Genomic DNA, 20,395 nt, shown 5'->3' with positions numbered 1-20,395 from the left:
ACTGTATTTTTTTAGAGATGGCGGAGGGGAGGTCTCACGGTGTTACCCAGGCTGGTCTGGAACTCCTGACTTCAAGTGATCCTCTGGAGTTGCTGGGATTACGGGCGTGAGCCACCGTGTTCGGCTCCAACAACCTCCTTTTTAAAAAGGCTGTATATGGGTCCTTTCCACTCAGAGACTCCTCTCTCTATATAGAAAGAGCTGTTTCTCTTTCCCTTCTCTTCTATTAAACCTCCATTCCAAAAAAAAAAAGGGGGGCTGCTGTATATTGTAGCATTGAATGGATACACCATTACCTCTTCAATCCATCCCCTATTAGTAGACAGTAAGGTAGTTTTTAGTCTTTCGTGCTAGTACACAGGGCTGAAGTTAATATCCTTGTACGTGTATTACCTCTCCAGACTATTTCCTGATGATTATTTAAAAATCTCAGTTAAGTTTTAGGAAGGCAGTGTGGTGTGTTGAGATGAGTTTTAAACCAGAAACCAAGAAGCTTCCTTCACTAACCCTCCCTTGGACTTTGGAAGTCAGTTAACCCCCTGGGGATGAGTGTCTTTATTGGTAAATGAAAAAAACTGCTTAAAAGGAGCCATTTGTCTTTAAAACTCATGATTTGACAAGTACATACTTTGTCCTGGGCCTGACCCCATCCTCAGGGATAACAGAAGGCTGGGGAAGGTTCTGAGAGGGAATAGCTCTGAGAAAACCCAGACTTTATGTATCAGGGACTCATCAGACCCCAGCATTCTTCTTGAGTTGACTTTTTGCTGTCACTTCCTAAGGAAAAGGGGAAAAGATAGGTTTTGGCAAAGGAGAGACCCCAGTCCTGCTTGTCCCAGCTTTAAGCCATCCCTTCTAGACACTGCCACTTGCTCCTTGTCTTGTAGACAACTTCTCAGAGCTCTGTGGTATTTGTCTGCTTTTTAAAAATTTATTTGTTTCTTTCCTCTACCGTCCCAGAGTGGACCATGACCTCTGGCTCCCTTTTGGATCTGGGAGGTGCATTTCCTTTTGTGTTTGAGGACTCCAGGTTCACCTTTGTGCTTCCTGGTGAAAAGCGCCATTTGTACAGCCTCACCAACTTGTCTTTGACCTTTGACTTTGCTCATAGAAATTGTTTTTTCCGTCTCTCATCTCTGGCCTTTGCCCTTGGACACATATCACAGACTCATATCACAGCCTTGGATCAAGCTATCTCATATTTCTATGTTTGAGTATTACAACTTTTGTTTTGTTTTGTTTTTGTTTTTGAGACAGAGTTTTACTCTGTTGCCCAGGCTGGAGTGCAGTGGCACGATCTTGGCTCACTGCAACCTCTGCCTCCCAGGTTCAAGCAGTTCTCCTGCCTCAGCCTCCCGAGTAGCTGGGATTACAGGCGCGTGCCACCACACCCGGCTAATTTTTTATATTTTTGGTAGATACGGGGTTTCACCATGTTGGCCAGGCTGGTCTTGAACTCCTGACCTTAGGTGATCCACCCGCCTCAGCCTCCCAAAGTGCTGGGATTACTGGCGTTAGCCACCACACCCAGCCAATTTTTTTTTTCTTTTTAAAACTGTCTAGAACTCAACTCTTCTGAGCCACCAGCTCCCTTGAGGCTCATAAGCCACAGATCTGTCCCTGTTTGTCTGTCAAATGGCTGAACAATTTGAATTTCATCTTCAATTGTATATAATGATCTTAAAGATATGTAAATAACAAATTTTTAAAGCATTTAAAATATTTCTTCCTGTATTCCGACCTTGCACTGTCTACAAAGACAGGTCTTACTTCACAAACTAAACTTCATGCGAGACGTGTTTCTGGCCAATGAGTGTTATATGAAAGTTTATTATAGTTTAACATTATCTCTTATCAGAATTGGGCTTTTGTGTGATGTAGACACCAAAATTGTTTGATAATTATGAAAGGAGGAGGCTGGCCAGGCACTGTGGCTCACACCTACAATCCTAGCACTTTGGGGGGCTGAGGCGGGCAGATCACCTGAGGTCGGGAGTTCAAGACCAGCCTGACCAACATGAAGAAACTCCGTCTCTACTAAAAATACAAAAATTAGCCAGCATGGTGGCGCATGCCTGTAATCCCAGCTACTTGGGAGGCTGAGGCAGGAGAATTGCCTGAACCCAGGAGGTAGAGATTGCAGTGAGCCGAGATTGCACCATTGCACTCCAGCCTGGGCGGCAAGAGTGAAACTCCATCTCAAAAAAAAAAAAAAAAAAAAAAAAGAAAGGAAGAAGCTAATGAGAATATACATTCCCACATTTCAAATATGGTACAGGTTTAGGAGAACCAAAAACTTGGAACAACCCAATATGTAAGAAGAGGGATTAGTTAGTAAACTAGACCAGAAGCTAGCGAAGAGGGACTAGTTAACAAACTGGACTAGAAGCTAGCAAAGGGGATCATCAAGATTCCTCTCTTCCAGCCATGCTTGTATTGATTCCAGGGCTTATTGTTCAGCCATTGTCTAGAGCTAGGCATCCTCTGCTGCTAACAGCTGTGTAAATATTTAAATTATTGGCTAGTCTCACAGTCACCTTTATCCAAAGCTGTAGCCTCAATAGCTGTAGCCACCTGCCTGCCTGATGGATCTTTGATGATGATCTTTGTCCCTCACTGGCCATACACTTTTGGGACGGCTCTGAGCTCTGAGCCTTCTAGGGCTTGTCCATGACTTACTGCTTTGCACAGAGACGATGTTGCTTTGTAGATACTTCCTACACCAATCCCAAGAGGAGAAGGGGCACACTAAGTATGGGTTGAAGCTACCAGACCCATGATGGAGCTGAAATCCTACTTTAGATGAGGCCGTAGTGCAGCCAGATGATGACAGCTGGAAGGTTGGCTTCCTGCTCTGGACTCTGCATTACACTTGGGAAAAAAAGAGTAAAGAAACTCATACTGGAATTACACAAATGAACCACTGACAAAAACAAACTCATTTGTGTGACTTCGTCAAACCCTGAACTGCAGGTGAAATCCATTATTGAATTTGATGGTCACATGATCAACTTAGGTAAGATGGGTGCCCCTGATCCAGGATGAGGACCAACTTTGGCCAGTACACCCTGATAACTGAGTTAACCTTAGCCAACTTCCCCAACTGTGGGTGTGAATTCTCCTCCAGCAGCAGGTAGTGTGATGAACCTTTGGGTTACCTTTGTTTTTTATCAACTATACCAAAACCTCATATTTTTTTCCTAGTAGTGTTATTCCTTCTAGTGAAGAGTTTTGGTATTCCAACCAGAACACTGGGGCATGTGCACACACATAGCACAAAGATCTATTACATTTCCATAAAATAGGTGAATAAAAAATGTCCAAATGTCACAATTAGGCAGTTTACAAAAGACCTAAAAATTGCTGGTAATTATCTGAAAAGATGGTCAACCCAAGGAAGTACGTAAATGAGAGACAACGTAGGGTAGTAATTATGTGGATTTTGGAGCCAGACTGTCTGGATTCAAGTCCTGATTCTGCCATTATTAGCCATGTGACCTTTGGCAAATTACTTAAGCTCTCTCTATTTCAGTTTCCTCATCTATAAAATGGGAATAATAATAATAATAGCACTTACCTCCGAGTGTGACAGTTTACAAAGTTGATATCTGTAGGGTGCTTGGTACAGTGCCTGACACATAGTAAGTGTTGCAAAGTGTTTCCTGCTGTGGTGATGATTGTGATGGTGATGATGGTGGTGATGATGATGGTGATGATGGTGGTGATGATGATGGTGATGATGGTGGTGGTGATGATGGTGGTGATGATGGTGATGATGATGGTGGTGATGATGGTGGTAATGGTGATGATGATGGTGGTGATGATGGTGATGATGGTGGTGATAATGATGGTGGTGATGATGGTGGTGATGATGATGATGATGGTGGTGATGATGATGGTGATGATGGTGGTGATGATGGTGGTGATGATGATGGTGGTAATGGTGATGATGATGGTGATGATGATGGTGGTGATGATGATGGTGATGATGGTGGTGATGATGGTGGTGATGATGATGGTGGTGATGATGATGGTGACAATGATGGTGGTGATGATGGTGGTGATGGTGGTGGTGATGGTGGTGATGGTGATGATCATGATGGTGATCATGATGGTGGTGATGATAGTGGTGATGATGATGGTGATGATGATGGTGGTGATGATGGTGATGATGGTGGTGATGGTGGTGATGATGATGGTGATAATGGTGGTGATGATGGTGATGATGGTGATGATGATGTTGATGATGGTGGTGATAATGATGGTGATGATGATGGTGATGATGGTGGTGATGATGATGGTGATGATGGTGGTGATGATGGTGATTATGATGGTGATGATGGTGGTGATCATGGTGGTGATGATGGTGGTGATGATGGTGATGGTGGTGATGATGGTGGTGATGATGATGGTGGTGATGATGGTGGTGATGGTGGTGATGATGATGGTGATAATGATGGTGGTGATGATGGTGATGATGGTGATGATGATGTTGATGATGGTGGTGATAATGATGGTGATGATGATGGTGATGATGGTGGTGATAATGATGGTGATGATGATGGTGATGATGGTGGTGATGATGATGGTGATTATGATGGTGATCATGGTGGTGATGATGGTGGTGATGATGGTGATGGTGGTGATGATGGTGGTGATGATGATGGTGGTGATAATGATGGTGGTGATGATGATGGTGGTGGTGGTGATGGCAGTGGTGGTGGTGATTATGGTGACAGTGACGATGATGGGGGTAGCGATGGTGGTGATGATGATGTGATGGTGATGATGGTGGTGATAGTGATGGTAGTGGTGATGGTGGTGATGATGGTGATGATGATAATGGTGATGATGGTAGTAATGATATGATGATGGTGATGATACGGGTAATGGCAGTGGTGGTGGTGGTGGCAGTGGTGGTGGTGATAGTGATGGTGATGATGGTGGTGATGATAATGTGATGGTGGTGATGATGATGGTGATGGTGATGATGGTGGCAGTGATGGTGGTGATGGCGATGGTAGTGGCAATGGTGGTGATGATAGTGATGATGGTGGTGATGATGTGATGGTGGTGATGATGGTGATGGTGATGATGGTGGCAGTGATGGTGGTGATAGCGATGGTATTGGCAATGGTGGTGATGGTGGTGGTGATGATGATAATGGTGATGATGGTGGTGATGATGATGTGATGGTGGTGATGATGGTGATGGTGATGATGGTGGCAGTGATGGTGGTGATGGCAATGGTAGTGGCGATGGTGATGGTGATTATGACAGTGGCGATGATGGTAGTAATGATATGATGGTGATGATGGTGGTGATGATGATGTAATGGTAGTGATGGTGATGATGGTGGCAGTGATGGTGGTGATGGCGGCAGTGATGGTGGTGATGGCAATGGTAGTGGCGATGGTGGTGATGATAATGGTGACGATGTTAGTAATGATATGGTGATGGTGATGATGGTGGTGGTGGTGGCAGTGGTGGTGGTGGCAGCAGCAATGCCAGACTGCTCTACAAAGTGGTTGTTTCAGTTTACATTTTACCAACAGCATGTGAGTTTTCCCTTTCCTCACATTCTTCTGATATTCTTAGATTTTAAAATGTTTGCCAAATCAATGGATGAAATTGAGCATGTTTTCTTGAGCTTATTGGTTGTTAAGGCTGCCTCTTTTGTGAAGTGCTTATTCATATTGTCAGCCCATTCTTCTGTCAGTCTTTTGTCTTTTTCTTAATGATTTTTTTATTGATTTCCCATTCATCTAGCAAATACTTATTGAGGATCTTTTATATGTCAGACACTATTTTCGGTGCTAGGAATACAATGGAAAACACTGTTTCATGGATCTTATGTTCTAGTTAGAGAGAGACAATACAGTTCCAGCTAGCAATAAATTATATTTAAAAACTAAAGCAGTACAATCATAATAATAGCTGGCTTATACCGAATGATTTCTGTGTGCCAGCTATATACTAAATTCTTAGATGTATGAATTCATTTTATCCTCACATTTTTTCTAATACTATTCATTTATTTGAGACAGGGTCTCACTCTGTTGCCCAGGCTGACTGTAGTGGCACGATCACGGCTCACTGCAGCCTCAAACTCCTGGGCTCAAGTGATCCTCCCACCTCAGCTTCCCGAGTAGCTGGGACCAGAGGCACACACACACACCAATATGCCCAGCTATTTTTTATTTTTTATAAAGACTAGGTCTTGCTATGTTGCTCAGGCTGGTCTCGAACTCCTGGACTCAAGCAGCCCTCCTGCCTTGTCCTCCCAAAGTGCTGGGATTACAGACATGAGACACCGCACCTGGCCTAATACTGTTTTTTGAAAACATCATCCTTTTACAGCTACAGAAACTGGAGCACAGAGAGGTTAAGTAATAAACTCAAAGTCACATAGCTGAGAACTTGGGGAGTCAGGATTCAAACCCAGGTAGTCAAACTCTACTTAATGCCTGTAGTCCTGGCCAGAATATAATGTTGTCTTTCTATACCATCCTAGAGATAAATTGTGAAAGAGAAGAGACCTTTGTATATATTCTGGCTGGTAATACTTTCTCATTTGTGTTATAAATGTCTAACCTTATTCTGTAACATAAAAATTTTTTTATAATCACTTTACCATGAAATGTTTAACTTTGGTGTACTCAAAAGTTATTATCTCTTATGGTTTGTACTTCTGAGTCCTTGTTGGAGTAATTATTTCCTTCACTGACGTTATGAAGTTATCGTTTAATTCTTTCACTTACTCATTTGACAGATATTTTCTTGAGCATCTACTAAATGCCAGACACTGTTCTAGGCACTAGAAACATGTGGAGTAAATGGACATCACCGCCTTTAGTTTTAAGGTTTTGTTTTCCAAGTGTGGGTCTTTCACCCATTTGGAATTCGTTGTTTTTTTTTTTCATGTTGTGGGATGTAGCAAACTAATTTTGTATTTCTGCATATAGGAATTCAGTTTTTCTCATGCTATGTATTAAAAAGTTTTTTTCCACTACGGATTTATGATGTGATCTTTATTATATATCAAGTTTCTTTACTATCATGGGTTGTTACTGATATGTCTGTTGCATTTCATGGACCTGTTTATTTGTTCTTCAGTTCTGTTGTATTTTAATAATGTTTTCCTTACAAAGGTATTGTGATTATTATACACTAGTTCAAAAATGCATGAAAATACGAACGAGAAGATTACAATCAGCTGTATTCCCACCATTTTCCATGCATGAACTTGGAAATTCAGGGGGGAAATATTTGTAAAATAATTAGTCTCAAACCACTAATGTTTCTTCTATTTCACAGTAGAGAGGAGCTAAGTTATCCCTCCGGTGGTACCTGATAAAATTTAAAATTACTTTTTATCCTTGGAATTCACATACAAAAATTGAGCTCCTTTGATGTCACTCTTTTTTTTTTTTTTTTTTTTTTTTTTTTTTGAGAGCGAGAGGATCTTTTGCTGTTGCCCAGCTGGAATGCAGTGGTGCAAACATAGCTTACTGCAACCTTGACCTCCTGGGCTCAGGTGATCCTCCTACCCCAGCCTCTCAGGTAGCTGAGACTACAGGCACATGTCACCACACCTGGCTAATTTTAATTTTTTTGTAGAGATGGGGGTCTTTCTGTGTTGATGAGGCTGGTCTTGAACTCCTGGGATCAAGCAGTCCTCCCTCTTTGGCCTCCCAAAGTGCTGGGATTACAGGTGTGAGCCGCTGCACCCAGCCTGATGTCACTCTTAAGATCAATGTGTTAGTTGTATGAGGCTGGGCTGCTGTAATCAATAGACCCTAACATGGGATTGAACAACACAGTGGAAGTTCCCTTCTCATTCACGGACCAGCCCTGGGCACATGTTCTGACGATGGTGAGGGAGTTCTCCTTCATTCTGTCATCCAGGGTCGAGGCTGCGCCATCGTGTGGCTCTGCCATCCTTGGGGGTCTCACCTATGTCTGCATCCAAACAGCACAAAGGACAGGAAGGACATGGAGAAGCCACCCACAGGGGTTTCTGGGCAGCAGGAAGTGACACACATCACTTCCGCTGGCTGGAACTCAGTCAGTGGCCATACCTGGCTACAAGGCAGCTGGCAAGTGCTGTCCAGCTGTGAGTCCAAAGAGAGAAACGATGGGTTTTGTGGATATCATCCTGGACCACCTGTAAAGCATTTACATGGCTCAGTTACATTGGCTATCCCATTGAGTCTTGTCTGTAGTTTCCATGAATACTTCTTTGAAGAGATTTGCTGGATGTGCTCATTAAATATTTGCCATTTCCATGACTGAGAAGGAATGTATTCATTTCTACTTGAGGTCTGAACGTGCCACTGATTCTCTCTAGATGCAAGCTGAAGTGTCTGAGATTTCAGAGGTGGCAAAACAGAGCCTTTTCTTTGTGGACCTTTCAAGTGAAACCCTGGGGAACAGGGAGGTGAGACTTGTGTTCTTGAAGACCGAGGAATCTTTTTAAAGGGCCACATGATACGCAGGGCTGAATTTCCATGACTCAGTAATCAGCCTCGAGTACTGGGAGTCTGAATTAGTGTTTCTTCATTGGATTTCCAGGGAGAGTCTTCTCCTGGGCATGGATTTGCCTTCAGCATCTGGAAGCCCGCTTAGCACCTCTCCCACCCAGGCACAGGGGCATCTCTTTCTGTCATGTATCTCCCTCCAGAGTACCTGGAGTCCTGTGGGACGCAGACCACTGGCTAAGCAGCCACAGCCAACTCCTGATCTGCTCTGGCCATAACATCATCCTGTCACCCCCAGGGACAGGAGTGTCACCTGTCAACACTTCTGTTTCATTTGATATAATTCACATACCATACCACTCACTCATTTAAAGCGTACCATTCAGGCCGGACTTGGTGGCTCACACCTCTAATCCCAGCACTTTGGGAGGCTGAGGCAGGTGGATCACTTGAGATCAAGAGTTTGAGACCAGCCTGGCCAACGTAGCGAAACTCCGTCTCTACTAAAAATATAAAAATTAGCTGGACGTGGTGGCACGTGCCTGTAATCCCAGATACTTGGGAGGCTGAGGCAGGAGAATCACTTGAACCCAGGAGGCAGAGGTTGCAGTGAGCTAAGATGGCACCACTGTACTCCAGCCTGGGCAACAAAGTGAGACTCTGTCTCAAAAACTAAAAACTAAAAATAAATAAAGTATACCATTCAGCAGCTTTTAGTTTATTCAGAGTTGTGCACCCATCACTACAATCAATTTTAGAACATTTGCATCACTCCCAAAATAAACCCACATCCCTTAATCATGCCCAAGCCCTCCATCTTCCCAGCCCCTGACCACCACTAATCTAGTTGTTTCTGTGGATTTGCCTGTCAGGACATTTTATAGACACGGAATTATACAATACGTAGTCCTTGGCTACTGGTGTCTTTCACTTAGTGTAGTGTTTTCAAGATGCGTCCATTCATGTTGCGGTTTTTATCGGCTCTTTGTTTTTTTATTGCTGAATAATCCATCCTATAGATGGACCACATTTCCTGTGTCCATTCATCAGAGGATGGACATTTGGGTTGTTTCCAGTTTTTGGCTGTTATGAATGATGCTGCTGTGAATATTTGTGAACAAGGTCCTGTGTGGACGTAAGTTTTCATTTCTCTTGGTTATGTACTTAAGAGTGTAATGGCTAGGGTATACAGGGAATCTGTGTTTAGTGTTTTGAGGAATTGTCAGCTGTTTTTCAAAGCAGCTGCCCCATTTTACATTCCCATCAACAGTGTATGAGGGTTCCAGCGTCTCTCCATCCTCCCCAGCGCTGGCTCTTTCTTTTTTTTTTTTGGAGAGGGAGTCTCGCACTGTAGCCCAGGCTGGAGTGCAGTGGCGCAATCTCCGCTCACTGCAAGCTCCGCTTCCTGGGTTCACGCCATACTCTTGCCTCAGCCTCCCGAGTAGCTGGGACTACAGGCGCCCGCCACCACGCCCGGCAAATTTTTTGTATTTTTAGTAGAGACGCAGTTTCACCGTGTTAGTCAGAATGGTCTCGATCTTCTGATCTCATGATCTGCCCGCCTCAGCCTCCCAAAGTGCTGGGATTACAGGCGTGAGCCACTGCGCCTGGCCTGGCTCTTTCTTTTTGATTATAATTATCCTCATGGGTATCAAGTGGTGCACTGGTCAGCTCTTATTCTCAAAGTTTCGTTTCCTTCATGGCCTCAGGAAATGGAAAAGTAGCTCTTCCTCACTGAAGGGCTGGGAAGCTCTGCCTCTCATCATTTTATAAATGCTGTCAGATATGTCTGGGAGTTTGGAGGCTGGGATGACCAACTTAGTGCCCATTTCTGTAGCTCCCTGTCAATTTAAAGTTGAGATGAAAGAGAGAAAAACTCTTGCTGAACTAGAGTAAACAAAAATGGTGACGCTTTCTCCATTATGCCAAAATAAGAATATAAATTTTAGCAACACCGTTTGGAAGAAAAAAAAGTTTTGGTGTGTAGCATCAATTAACTCCCAAAATGGAGTTTTGGAAATCTCATTGAACAAGCCTTGTAAGTTATAGAATAGGTGATATAAACTTACTTAAGGATTTTTTGGTGAAATAGTCTGGTGTTTTAATTTTTTAAAATGTCTCCAGATCCCCTCAAGTTTCCATGAGTTTATCTGTTTTAGAGACTATTATTATTGTTGTTGTGTTGTTGTTGTTGTTGTTTTTGAGACAGGGTCTCATTCTGTTGCCCAGGCTGGAGTGCAGTGGCATGATCATGGCTCACTGCAGCCTCCCAGGCTCAAGTGATCCTCCCACCTCAGCCTCCCAGGTAGCTGGGACCACAGGTGCACACCACCATGCCCAGCTAAGTTTTTATTTTTTGTAGGGACAGGGTCTCACTATATTGCTCAGGCTGGTCTCAAGAGATCCTTCTAGGCTCAAGCAATCTTCCCGCCTCGGCCCCCCATAGTGCTGGGATTATAGGCGTGAGCCACCATGCCTGGCTGAGAAAATTATTAACTGACACTCAGGACAAATATATTTTCATCCAGTTGGATAGGCATCTACTTCAAAGCATCCTTCCCAGTCACTGCCTTTTATTCTGTATCTCCCTGTAACCAAGCTTCTTGGAAATTTGGAGATATTTTGAAGTGGAAGTATTATACAGAAAAGCTGTGAGGTTCCAGGCTCCTAGTGGTTTCTGGAAAGCCATAACCAGTAGCAGTTAGAATGGTAGAGGTGGGAGAGGGATAATCCCCTGGGTTGTGAAGTCACGGGCATGTCCACCATGATTTTGGTCCCTCCTCCCCAGCCTATGGCCCCAAGATAATGCTGAACACACAGTAAATGTTCAATAATTACTGGATAGTAAGTTGCAGTAGGCTTTACCATTGAGGTTGGAACAATGGTAGCTTTCAGAAGTATTTTGTGGCCTGGGAATATGTGATGGCACCACCTCTAGAGCCATTCATTCATTCCACAAGCATTTGTATTAGTATGTACTGGTGTGAGGCATTGGAGACCTTAGGGACGCAATTATGAATAGACTTCTTAAGTGGCACATGCAAATGCATACGTAAATCACACTGTAACAGTACAACGGATTCACCAATTCACAGGGTGCCAGCAATAGGAACATTGGGAGAGGAAAGCCTAAAACAGTCCTACTCCCAAACCAGAGAATATACAAAACTGAACGTATCTGCAGCATATTTCTAGCTCACGTACCTGGCTGTGATATGTTTGTTTAATCCCAATTGCTAGTCAGATATTGATGAGTGTCCTTGGCCACCAGGTGATTTTAAATATAAACATCATGATAGCACAAATTTGATTCTATTGATGAAAATAAACTGCTCGTTGTGAGGTGGCAAAGCCTTACTATTTTTAAACCACTAGGGTACCATTTGACAAAGTCTTAATGTATCTCCCAAAATAAGCACTGTTTTCTATTTTAGAATTGGGGTGGAAATATGAATCTATAGCTCAAGTGCTTAGTTCTTTTTTCTTTTTCTCCAGCTCTGTTGCCCAGGCCAGAGTGCAGTGGCACAATCTTGGCTCACTGCAACCTCTGTCTCCTAGGCTGAAGCTATCCTCCCACCTCAGCCTCCTGAGTAGCTGGGACTACAAGTGCGTGCCACTGTACCTGGCTAATTTTTTTTTTTCCTTTTGGTAGAGGCTGGGTTTCCCCTTATTGCTGAGGCTGGTCTCGAACTCCTGGGCTCAAGCTATCCACCTGCCTCAGCCTCCCAAAGTGCTGGGATTACAGGCATGAGCCACTGTGCCCAACAGAGTGCTTAGTTCTTAAACAGTTTCTCTCACTATTGCACAATGCCTTTCATATTTGGATGGCACAGAGGAATTATCCATTTTAAATGGAAAAGTTCCTTACTTTAAAACATGAATAACCATTGGAAAGAAAAGTTCCTTTATAACCTAGATGCTAGGTAACAAAACTAGCACTTTGTGTTTGTTTGTGACAGGGTCTCTCTCTGTAGTTAGACACTTAGAGCTTTTCATTGTTAGCCCCCCCCTAGTAAAAATCTTTATCAGGGAACATTTCCTTCTCTGCAAAAAAGCGGTTTGTTTAGTTCTGTTGCTTCAAGATTAGTGTTCTGTTGTACCCAAGAGATCTTTATAATGGAGTTTTTCGTATCATGTATCTCTCCTCCCGAAAGCTGACTTAAATGTAGATTAGGAGAGTAGTGATAACCGTGGAAACTATTTTACTTCAGTTATAAAATGTGCTTTATCTCTGCAATCTTTCTGCTTCGTGACATCTAAGCACCTGCAGGATGACTGAGCGGGGACTGGTATTCTTCTGCATTGCCTGTTATCGTCATCACTCCACTACCTTTTATTCCTCACCTACATCCTAACACAGTTATTTTCTACTGTGTGTAACATCTGTGTTTTTCGAAATGATTAATTGTGTGCAATTCAGTTTCATTTAATGATTTTTGTTTGTTGGTTGGTTTCACCATCTTTGCATTTCCTGCAGAAGTCCTGGAGGGTATTTGGGAGCCAAAAAGAAAAAGAAGAAACAGAAGAGAAAAAAGGAGAAACCAAATTCCGGAGGCACCAAGTCAGACTCGGCATCTGATTCCCAGGAGATTAAAATTCAGCAGCCTTCGAAAGTGAGAGCTCTGTTTTATTTTTTTCCCCTGTGTGGTTTCTCGTGCATATGAGTGGGTTTACGCAGTTTAGCGCCCTGCTGGATCAGATGTGTAGGGACTTTGTTGTGACTGTGTGTTGAATGCCACTAGTAACTGGAAACTCTTGACAGCCTCCTTAAAATGGACTTTGGCACCCAAATAATGAAGGGGTACACTGTGCTTTTGTGTGTGTGTGGATACCTGCTGCGTTTTTCCCTTTTCTCAGTGAATTTGTATTTAGATTGTCGTTCTAGAAGAAAGTCTCAATGTGAGCTTGTTAGGTTTTTTTGAAATTACACTTTAATATTTGATTACTTTTCGTTCAGAAGATATTCACATTGTAATTTTTCTGGGTGTCTGTCTAATTACCTGAATAGCACAACACCATCTGGCAGCAGATTTCAGCGGGAGCAGCCATGGGTAAGTCTCTCGTTGACTTTGAATCAAACCAGTTTGCAGCGGTCGTTCTTCATTCTAGTGCCAAGGGTGGGAAATAGTTCCTGACATTCTCCTAGTTTAAACCAAACCAGAAGTTGTCCAGCTGGGTCCTGTGTTGGCACATGGTGGCCAAGAAGAGGGTTGGTTGTACTGCGTGGGCGTCTGGTGGCACAGATGGCAGCCATCCCTGTCTGTGGAGCCAACTCCCAGGCACCCTGTGTGCTGGGCCTCTGGGAAACACAAAGCCCTCTTGATGCAAGAAACTCACAGTGAAAAGGGTAGAATCAGCCAGGCACGGTGGCTCACGCCTGTAGTCCCAGCACTTTGGGAGGCTGAGGTGGGAGGATCCATTGAGCCCAGGAGTTCAAGGCTGCAATGAGTTATGATCACACCACTGCACTTCATCCTGGACAATAGCGAGAGACCCTGGCTGAAAAAAAAAAAAGAGAAAGAAAAGGGGTAGAATTAGAAATATTACAAAATAGAGATGATTTTGATGATCGTACCTACAAATAAATTATTGTGAACAGGCCGGGCACAATGGCTCATGCCTGTAGTCCCAGCATTTTGGGAGGCCGAGGCAGGCAGATCCCTTGAGCCCAGGAGTTCAAGACCAGCCTGGGCAACATGGCGAAACCCTGTCTCTACTAAAAATACAAAAAGTTAGTTAGGCATGGTGGCATGCACCCGTAGTCCTAGCTACTTGGGAGGCTGAGGTGGGAGGATAGCTTGAGCCTGGGAGGTAGAGGTTGCAGTGAGCCAAGATCACGCCACTGCACTGCAGCCTGGCAACAGAGACCATGTCAATCAATCAATCAATGTGAGTGGCATGTGGTATTGTGGAAACAGCTCAAGGGGTGACATCTGAGACCTTGAGTTTGATCTCTGCCCCCTTGCTCACTAGTTGTGTGCCTTTGCCTGGGTACTACACTTCCTTCAGCCCAGTTCCTTATCTTCTCTCTAACTCACAGTTCGATCTTGAGGTTCCAGTTGGAGCATTTTTATTCAAGAGTTTTTACATCCTAAAACAGTGCATATATATATATATATGGTAGTTGTTACCATTCTACAAGCTTTGTGGATTTCCTTTTTTCTTATACAGAGTTTCTGTTGTGTTCCATGAAGTGAGTCTTGCAGGTAGTTTTGTTGTTGTCACCTGTTTTACACAAAAGAACCAGGAATCACTGAGAAGGAAAATTACTTGCCCCAATTTTTCCCTGACTGACTGCAGGGTGAGAAGAAAATGTAATCTTCTTCCCTGGCTTTTCAACTTGGTTCTCAGGTAATAAATATCCTACCCACTAGATACAGCTTTCCAAGGTAACGCATAGAGAATACCACTATAAGCTTGCAAAATACTCTTCCCGTTTTTAAATGTCGCTTCATCAGATAAACGTGGCATCCCTGACCTGCAGTGTGGACATCTCCTGTTGCTTTCAGCATCACCATTGGTCTCTGCCCATCCCTTCCACCTCTAGTGACTGTGAGCCTTTCCCCTCTCTCTGGTCACTTATGAGAAACTAGAGCCAAGCCAGGCAGTGGCGAACTCTTGGCATTATATAGTAGGTGTATTGGTCAGGGTTCTCTAGAGGGACAGAACTAATGGGATGGATGGATGGATAGATAGATAGATAGATAGATAGATAGATAGATAGATAGACTAATGAGATGGATGGATAGATAGATAGATAGATAGATACATACATACATACATACATACATACATACATACATACATACACACACACATAGATTAGATAGATAGATAGATAGATAGATAGATAGATAGATAGATAGATAGATAGACTAATGGGATGGATGGATGGATGGATAGATAGATAGATAGATAGATAGATAGATAGACAGACAGACAGATAGATAGATAGATAGACTAATGGGATGGACGGATAGATAGATAGATAGATAGATAGATAGATAGATAGATAGATAGATAGGTAGATAGATAGATGGGAGTTTATTAAGTATTAACTCACATGATCACAAGGTCCCACAATAGGCCATCTGCAGGCTGAGGAACAAGGAGAGCCAGTCCGAGTTCCAAAACTGAAGAACTTGGAGCCTGATGTTCGGGGGCAGGAAGCATCCAGCACGGGAGAAAGATGGAGGCTGGGAGGCTAGGCCAGTCTCTCTTTTCACATTTTTCTGCCTGCTTTGTATTCTAGCTGTGCTGGCAGCTGATTAGATGGTGACCACCCAGACTAAGGGTGGGTCTGCATTTCCCAGCCCATGGACTGAAATGTTAATCTCCTTTGGCAACACCCTCACAGACACACCCAGGACCAATATTTTGTATCCTTCAATCCAATCAAGTTGACAGTAGTAACCATCACAGTAGGGAATTTCTTTTCTTAATTTGGAGGAAGTCAGTATTGTCTTAAGATGGGCTTTTCTCAGTTGCATTTTTTAAATCTGGGGCTCTTTTCCTTTAAGCTTATGCCAACTCTAGATAGCACTATAAATTACAGTGGACTGCATTGCAGAATATTCTGGTCTACACACAAGAACCAAAATAAAAACGATATTTGGATTCTTATAAACTTCTTCGTGTTATAAAACTTGGACATTTTTTCCAAGGTATTAAATTTGGAAAACAATGGGTAAAGAGTATAGTTGATGGTTAGTATGCCACAGAAAGCATGTGTGGAAGAAAAAGAGACTATACCTGCCTCTTACATAGGAGTGGAATCGTGGGAAGTTAATGTCGGGTAGATATGCATCTCACCTTGCCTGACACACATTCATTCTTCCCAGGTAGTGCTACTATGGAAGGTGAATGGACAGGCGTAAGAATTGATCATAGCTGAGTTTCCCTTACTGCTTTGTCCCTGTGGATTTGGAAATTGTGTTTATTTGAATCTACTTTCAGAAAGCATTTAAATAGAGCCGTATATGGTGGTTCATGCCTGTAATCACCGCATTTTGGGAGGCCGAGGCTGGCAGATCACTTGATGTCAGGAGTTCAAGACCAGCCTGGCCAACATGGTGAAAGCCCATCTCTACTAAAAATACAGAAATTAGCCAGGCGTGGTGGCACAAGCCTGTAATCCCAGCTACTCAGGAGACTGAGGCAGGAGAATCGCTTGAACCCAGGAGGCAGAGGTCACAGTGAGCCAAGATCATGCCACTGCATTCTAGCCTGGGCGACAGAGTGAGACTCTGCCTCAAAATGAAAAAAAAGAGGAAGAAGAAAGAAAGCATTTAAATAGTGAGCATTGGGATATCAATATTTCGCAAAGGGACATTTCATGTAGAGAGTGCTGGTCAACCGATGAGCTAATTAGGTAGGGAACAAATCACTCTGAAGTCTTCTTCATGGAGTTGGTCATTTTGGTCATTGGGTCACGTGGAACAAAGATGCTGATTCATGTCTGTTGCAAAATAGTTTGAGTTTGATATATTACTGTTAGAAGATTTAACTCAGAAACCAGGAAAGAAATCAAGGAAAAAAAAATTAAATCAAGAAAGAAAAATTACCATGACAAATTCATTATAGTCATTGTAGTTATATTTTTATAAGACTGGGCTCTACTTTGCCATTTGAAGCTAAACGGATGCACAGTGAAGCATTATTAGCTGAAATACGCTGTGATCTCAACTATTTAAATTGTAAGGTCTTCTAATAGATGGTGTTGCTGGAGTTCAGATACACGTGAATTTCATTTTGCTAGAAATTTGCTCCTTTTAATGTTGGGGACTTAAAAGACACCCAAGGAAAAGAAGTCATCCAAAGATATAATAATGAGAACCGGAAAAGTATTTTGTTAAATTTGTATGTGTCATTAAGATAGGACCTTTATGATTTTGATATTAAACAAATGTAAGATAAACAGCTTACAAAAACTGTGGCAATCTTGGATTGTGCTGTTAGACTTCCAAGTGGAGACAAGAAGACTTTCACCTGCCTCCAGCTGGACTTCAGAACTTCGTTTCCTTAGGGTTCTTGACAGTGTTTGTATGAAACAAACCCTGTTCTGTGCTGTGTAAGATGAGTAAGCTTCCCAGGTTAAAATTAGTGCTCCAGACCACAGATTTCAGATTCCAAGTGGAACAGAAGTCCAAAGTTGCTCTTTATAAACTTCTAAGGGTCAATTGTACCTTTCAATGGTGTCCACCCTGTGTTGACATACAGCAAAACCGAAGGGCTCTGAAACTTCTAACCACTTTCTGAATTACAGCGAAGAATATTCTTTGCATGGTATCAAAGTTCTACAATGTCTCAGTAATTTTACATATTGAAAAAAGTCATTGATTTCCATATTCAGTCCTCTGCGCTGTCCTCTCATTTCAAGTAGTCTCATGTTCCATGTATTATTACGTTATTTGAGGAATTAAAAAAAAAAAAAAAAAGAACTGGGGAATCCTCAAGAGCTGGCGGGAATATTGGCTTTGAGAAAGGAACCTTAGAATGTAAAGGTACTGTTTTACCTAAAAAGGAGTCCAGTTTCCAACACTTGGGTTGGGAACGACAGGCTATGGTTGCCCAGGATCTGAAGTACAGAGGAAATTGCTCGTCTTTCTGGTGGGAGAGTTTGTCTCTAGAGGATCAGGAGGATCAGGAGGGTCAGGAGAAGGGTGTGGCTGGGAGGAAGGGGCATGGTTAGAGATTTCTTTTCTTGATCATTTTCATCCCAGTTCAGTACTGAGTTCAGATTTCCCTTCCTTCTTTCCTTCCTTTCATCCATCCTTCCTTCCTCCTTTCCTCCCTTCCTCCCTCTCCCTCTCTCTCTCCCTCCTACCTTCCTTCCTTCCTCCCTCGCTCCCTTCCTCCTTCTTTCTTTTCTTTTCTTTCTCTCTCTCTTTCTCCCTTTCTCTTTCTCTCTCCTTCTCTCTCTCTCCCCTCCTTCCCTTCCCCTTCCCTTTCCCCTTCCTCTTTCCCTTTCCACTTCCTGACAGAGTCTCGCTCTTGTCACCCAGACTGGAGTGCAATGGCGCGATCTCAGCTCACTGCAACCTCCACCTCCCAGGTTCAAGCAATTCTCCCTCCTCAGCCTCCCGAGTAGCTGGGATTACCCGCCATCATGCCTAGCTAATTTTTGTATTGTTGTAGAGACAGAGTTTCACCGTGTTGGCCAGGCTGGTCTCTTAACTCCTGACCTCACGTGATCTGCCCGCCTTGGCCTCCCAAAGTGCTGGGATTATAGGCGTGAGACACCACGGCCCATCCTCTCTCTTTCTCTCTCTCTCTTTCTCTTTCTTTGTTTTCTCCCTCTCTCTCTTTCTTCCTTCCCTCCCCTCCCCTTCCCTTCCCTTCTCTGCTGTGTTTCCATTCTAGAAGTTCTTTCCCTCATCCCCTCATTGCTCCTGCAGAGCATTTACTCTGACAGTGCCCCCAAGGCTCGTGGCTGCCTGGCTGCTGGATGACAGTAATGCATGCATTGCACGTCTCTCCCAGAGGAGTAATGCCGCGGACCATTTGTAGATGGATGGGAAACTGAAGCAAAGCGTGCTTCAATTTAGATTCCCCAAACTGCCAGAGCCCCATTAAAACTAGACAACTGTTGTTACCTTTAACAGAGGGTTTGCTTCTATTTTCATGTGTAACACACAAGCCCATGGCCTTGACGGGGCTTGGAGGAGGATTGTTAGTGTTTAGGTATTGTAGTCTCTGAGGCAGATACACGTGCATCTGCTCAAGTTTAAGATCAGCAGCTGCTCTCTCATATTCTGTGTCTGTCTTTGCTGTCGTAGAATCCCAGTGTTCCAATGCAGAAGTTGCAGGATATCCAGAGAGCAATGGAGCTGTTATCCGCATGCCAGGGCCCAGCCAGGAACATTGACGAGGCTGCAAAGCACAGATACCAGTTTTGGGACACACAACCGGTACCTAAACTAGGTAAGTTTTTCTGCTTTTCTCTTTTTTTCCCCAGAAACAAAGCTGGATGAACAACAACAACAACAACAACAACAAAAACACAAAGAGTGTTAACTTCACGTGTATCATTTATTTCATACCACAGATTTGAAATCTATGCAAGAGTAATATTTTTCTTCTGAAAATATAAATATTAGGTAGTGACATTGGCTTTCGATAACCATTATTTTAGTCCAATTTCTATCCCAATAAAAACATCCAATTTCCCCACACTTGAAACATTACTAGTATTATTATTATTTTTGAGATAGGGTCTCACTCTATCACCCAGGCTGGAGTACAGCGGCATGATCATAGCTCACTGCAGCCTCCACCTCCTGGGCTCAAGTGATCCCCTGTCAGCCTCCCATGTATCTGGGACCACAAGTGCACGCCACCACACCTGGCTAATTTTTGTATTTTTGTATTTTTGTATTTTGTATTTTTGTATTTTGTAGAGACGCTGTTTCAGTATGTTGCTTGGGCTGGTCTCGAACTCCCGGGCTCAAGTGATCAACCTGCCTTGGCCTCCCAAAGTGCTGGGGTTACAGGTGTGAGCCACCGCACCTAGCCTATTAGAGTATTAAAAATGTATATAAGGTTCTATGATGGAAGGACCAGGCCCTGAGGGTCCCTCATTGAGCAGGTGTCTGTTGAGTGTCTGTTATTAAATGCCAGGCATGGTCCAGGGCACACACCTGGAAACAGTGGTGGAAAAGTAGGACAAAAGGTGGCCAGGCTGGGGAGGAGGGGTGACACTGAGGTAGAGAAAGGCTTTAGTTAAGCAACAGATGCTGGGAGAAAGTGACGTGTGATGCGTAAGCTTCTGTCGGGAATTCCAAGGGGCCAGTCCCTTGAGGACCAGAGGGCCTCAAGCCAAAGGAAGGCACCAGGAAGGCCCTGAGCTGAGGCCAGCCCCGGTCATCATGGCCAGAGCACTGGGAGCAGGGGGCAGGGAGCACTGAAGAGGGGCC

The 20,395-nt window shown here is 43.5% G+C and overlaps 1 protein-coding gene and 1 long non-coding RNA gene across 9 annotated transcripts in view; one reads left to right on the top strand and one right to left on the bottom strand.

The window, feature by feature from the left end:
• Positions 1 to 20,395, top strand: part of NMT2 (N-myristoyltransferase 2) — a 63,881-nt gene that overhangs the window by 13,699 nt on the left and 29,787 nt on the right. For 5 of the 8 annotated variants that reach the window (XR_010141482.1, XM_054521990.2, XM_054521992.2 and 2 more), the window contains exons 2-3: positions 12,958 to 13,093; positions 19,259 to 19,403. Coding sequence is in view for 7 of the 8 variants with exons in the window: in XM_054521990.2 (XP_054377965.1) it covers positions 12,958 to 13,093; positions 19,259 to 19,403 (281 nt within the window). In the remaining variant the exon portion in view is untranslated. Of the gene's footprint in view, positions 1 to 12,957; positions 13,094 to 13,488; positions 13,532 to 19,258; positions 19,404 to 20,395 lie in introns of all 8 variants that reach the window. The other 3 variants (XM_054521991.2, XM_063727494.1, XM_024253868.3) reach the window with 1 other exon arrangement.
• On the bottom strand, positions 13,394 to 19,259 carry LOC129048177 (uncharacterized). Its single transcript, XR_008510295.2, has 3 exons — positions 15,544 to 19,259; positions 14,612 to 14,705; positions 13,394 to 13,979 (listed from the first exon to the last, which is right to left on the bottom strand). It is a non-coding gene; the product is annotated as an uncharacterized LOC129048177 (long non-coding RNA).

The sequence above is a fragment of the Pongo abelii genome, chromosome 8 (genome assembly GCF_028885655.2).
Source record: "Pongo abelii isolate AG06213 chromosome 8, NHGRI_mPonAbe1-v2.0_pri, whole genome shotgun sequence".
In the NCBI taxonomy this organism is placed as follows: domain Eukaryota; kingdom Metazoa; phylum Chordata; class Mammalia; order Primates; family Hominidae; genus Pongo; species Pongo abelii.
Note: the sequence above shows the minus strand (reverse complement) of the source record. Positions and strands in the feature narration are given on the sequence as shown.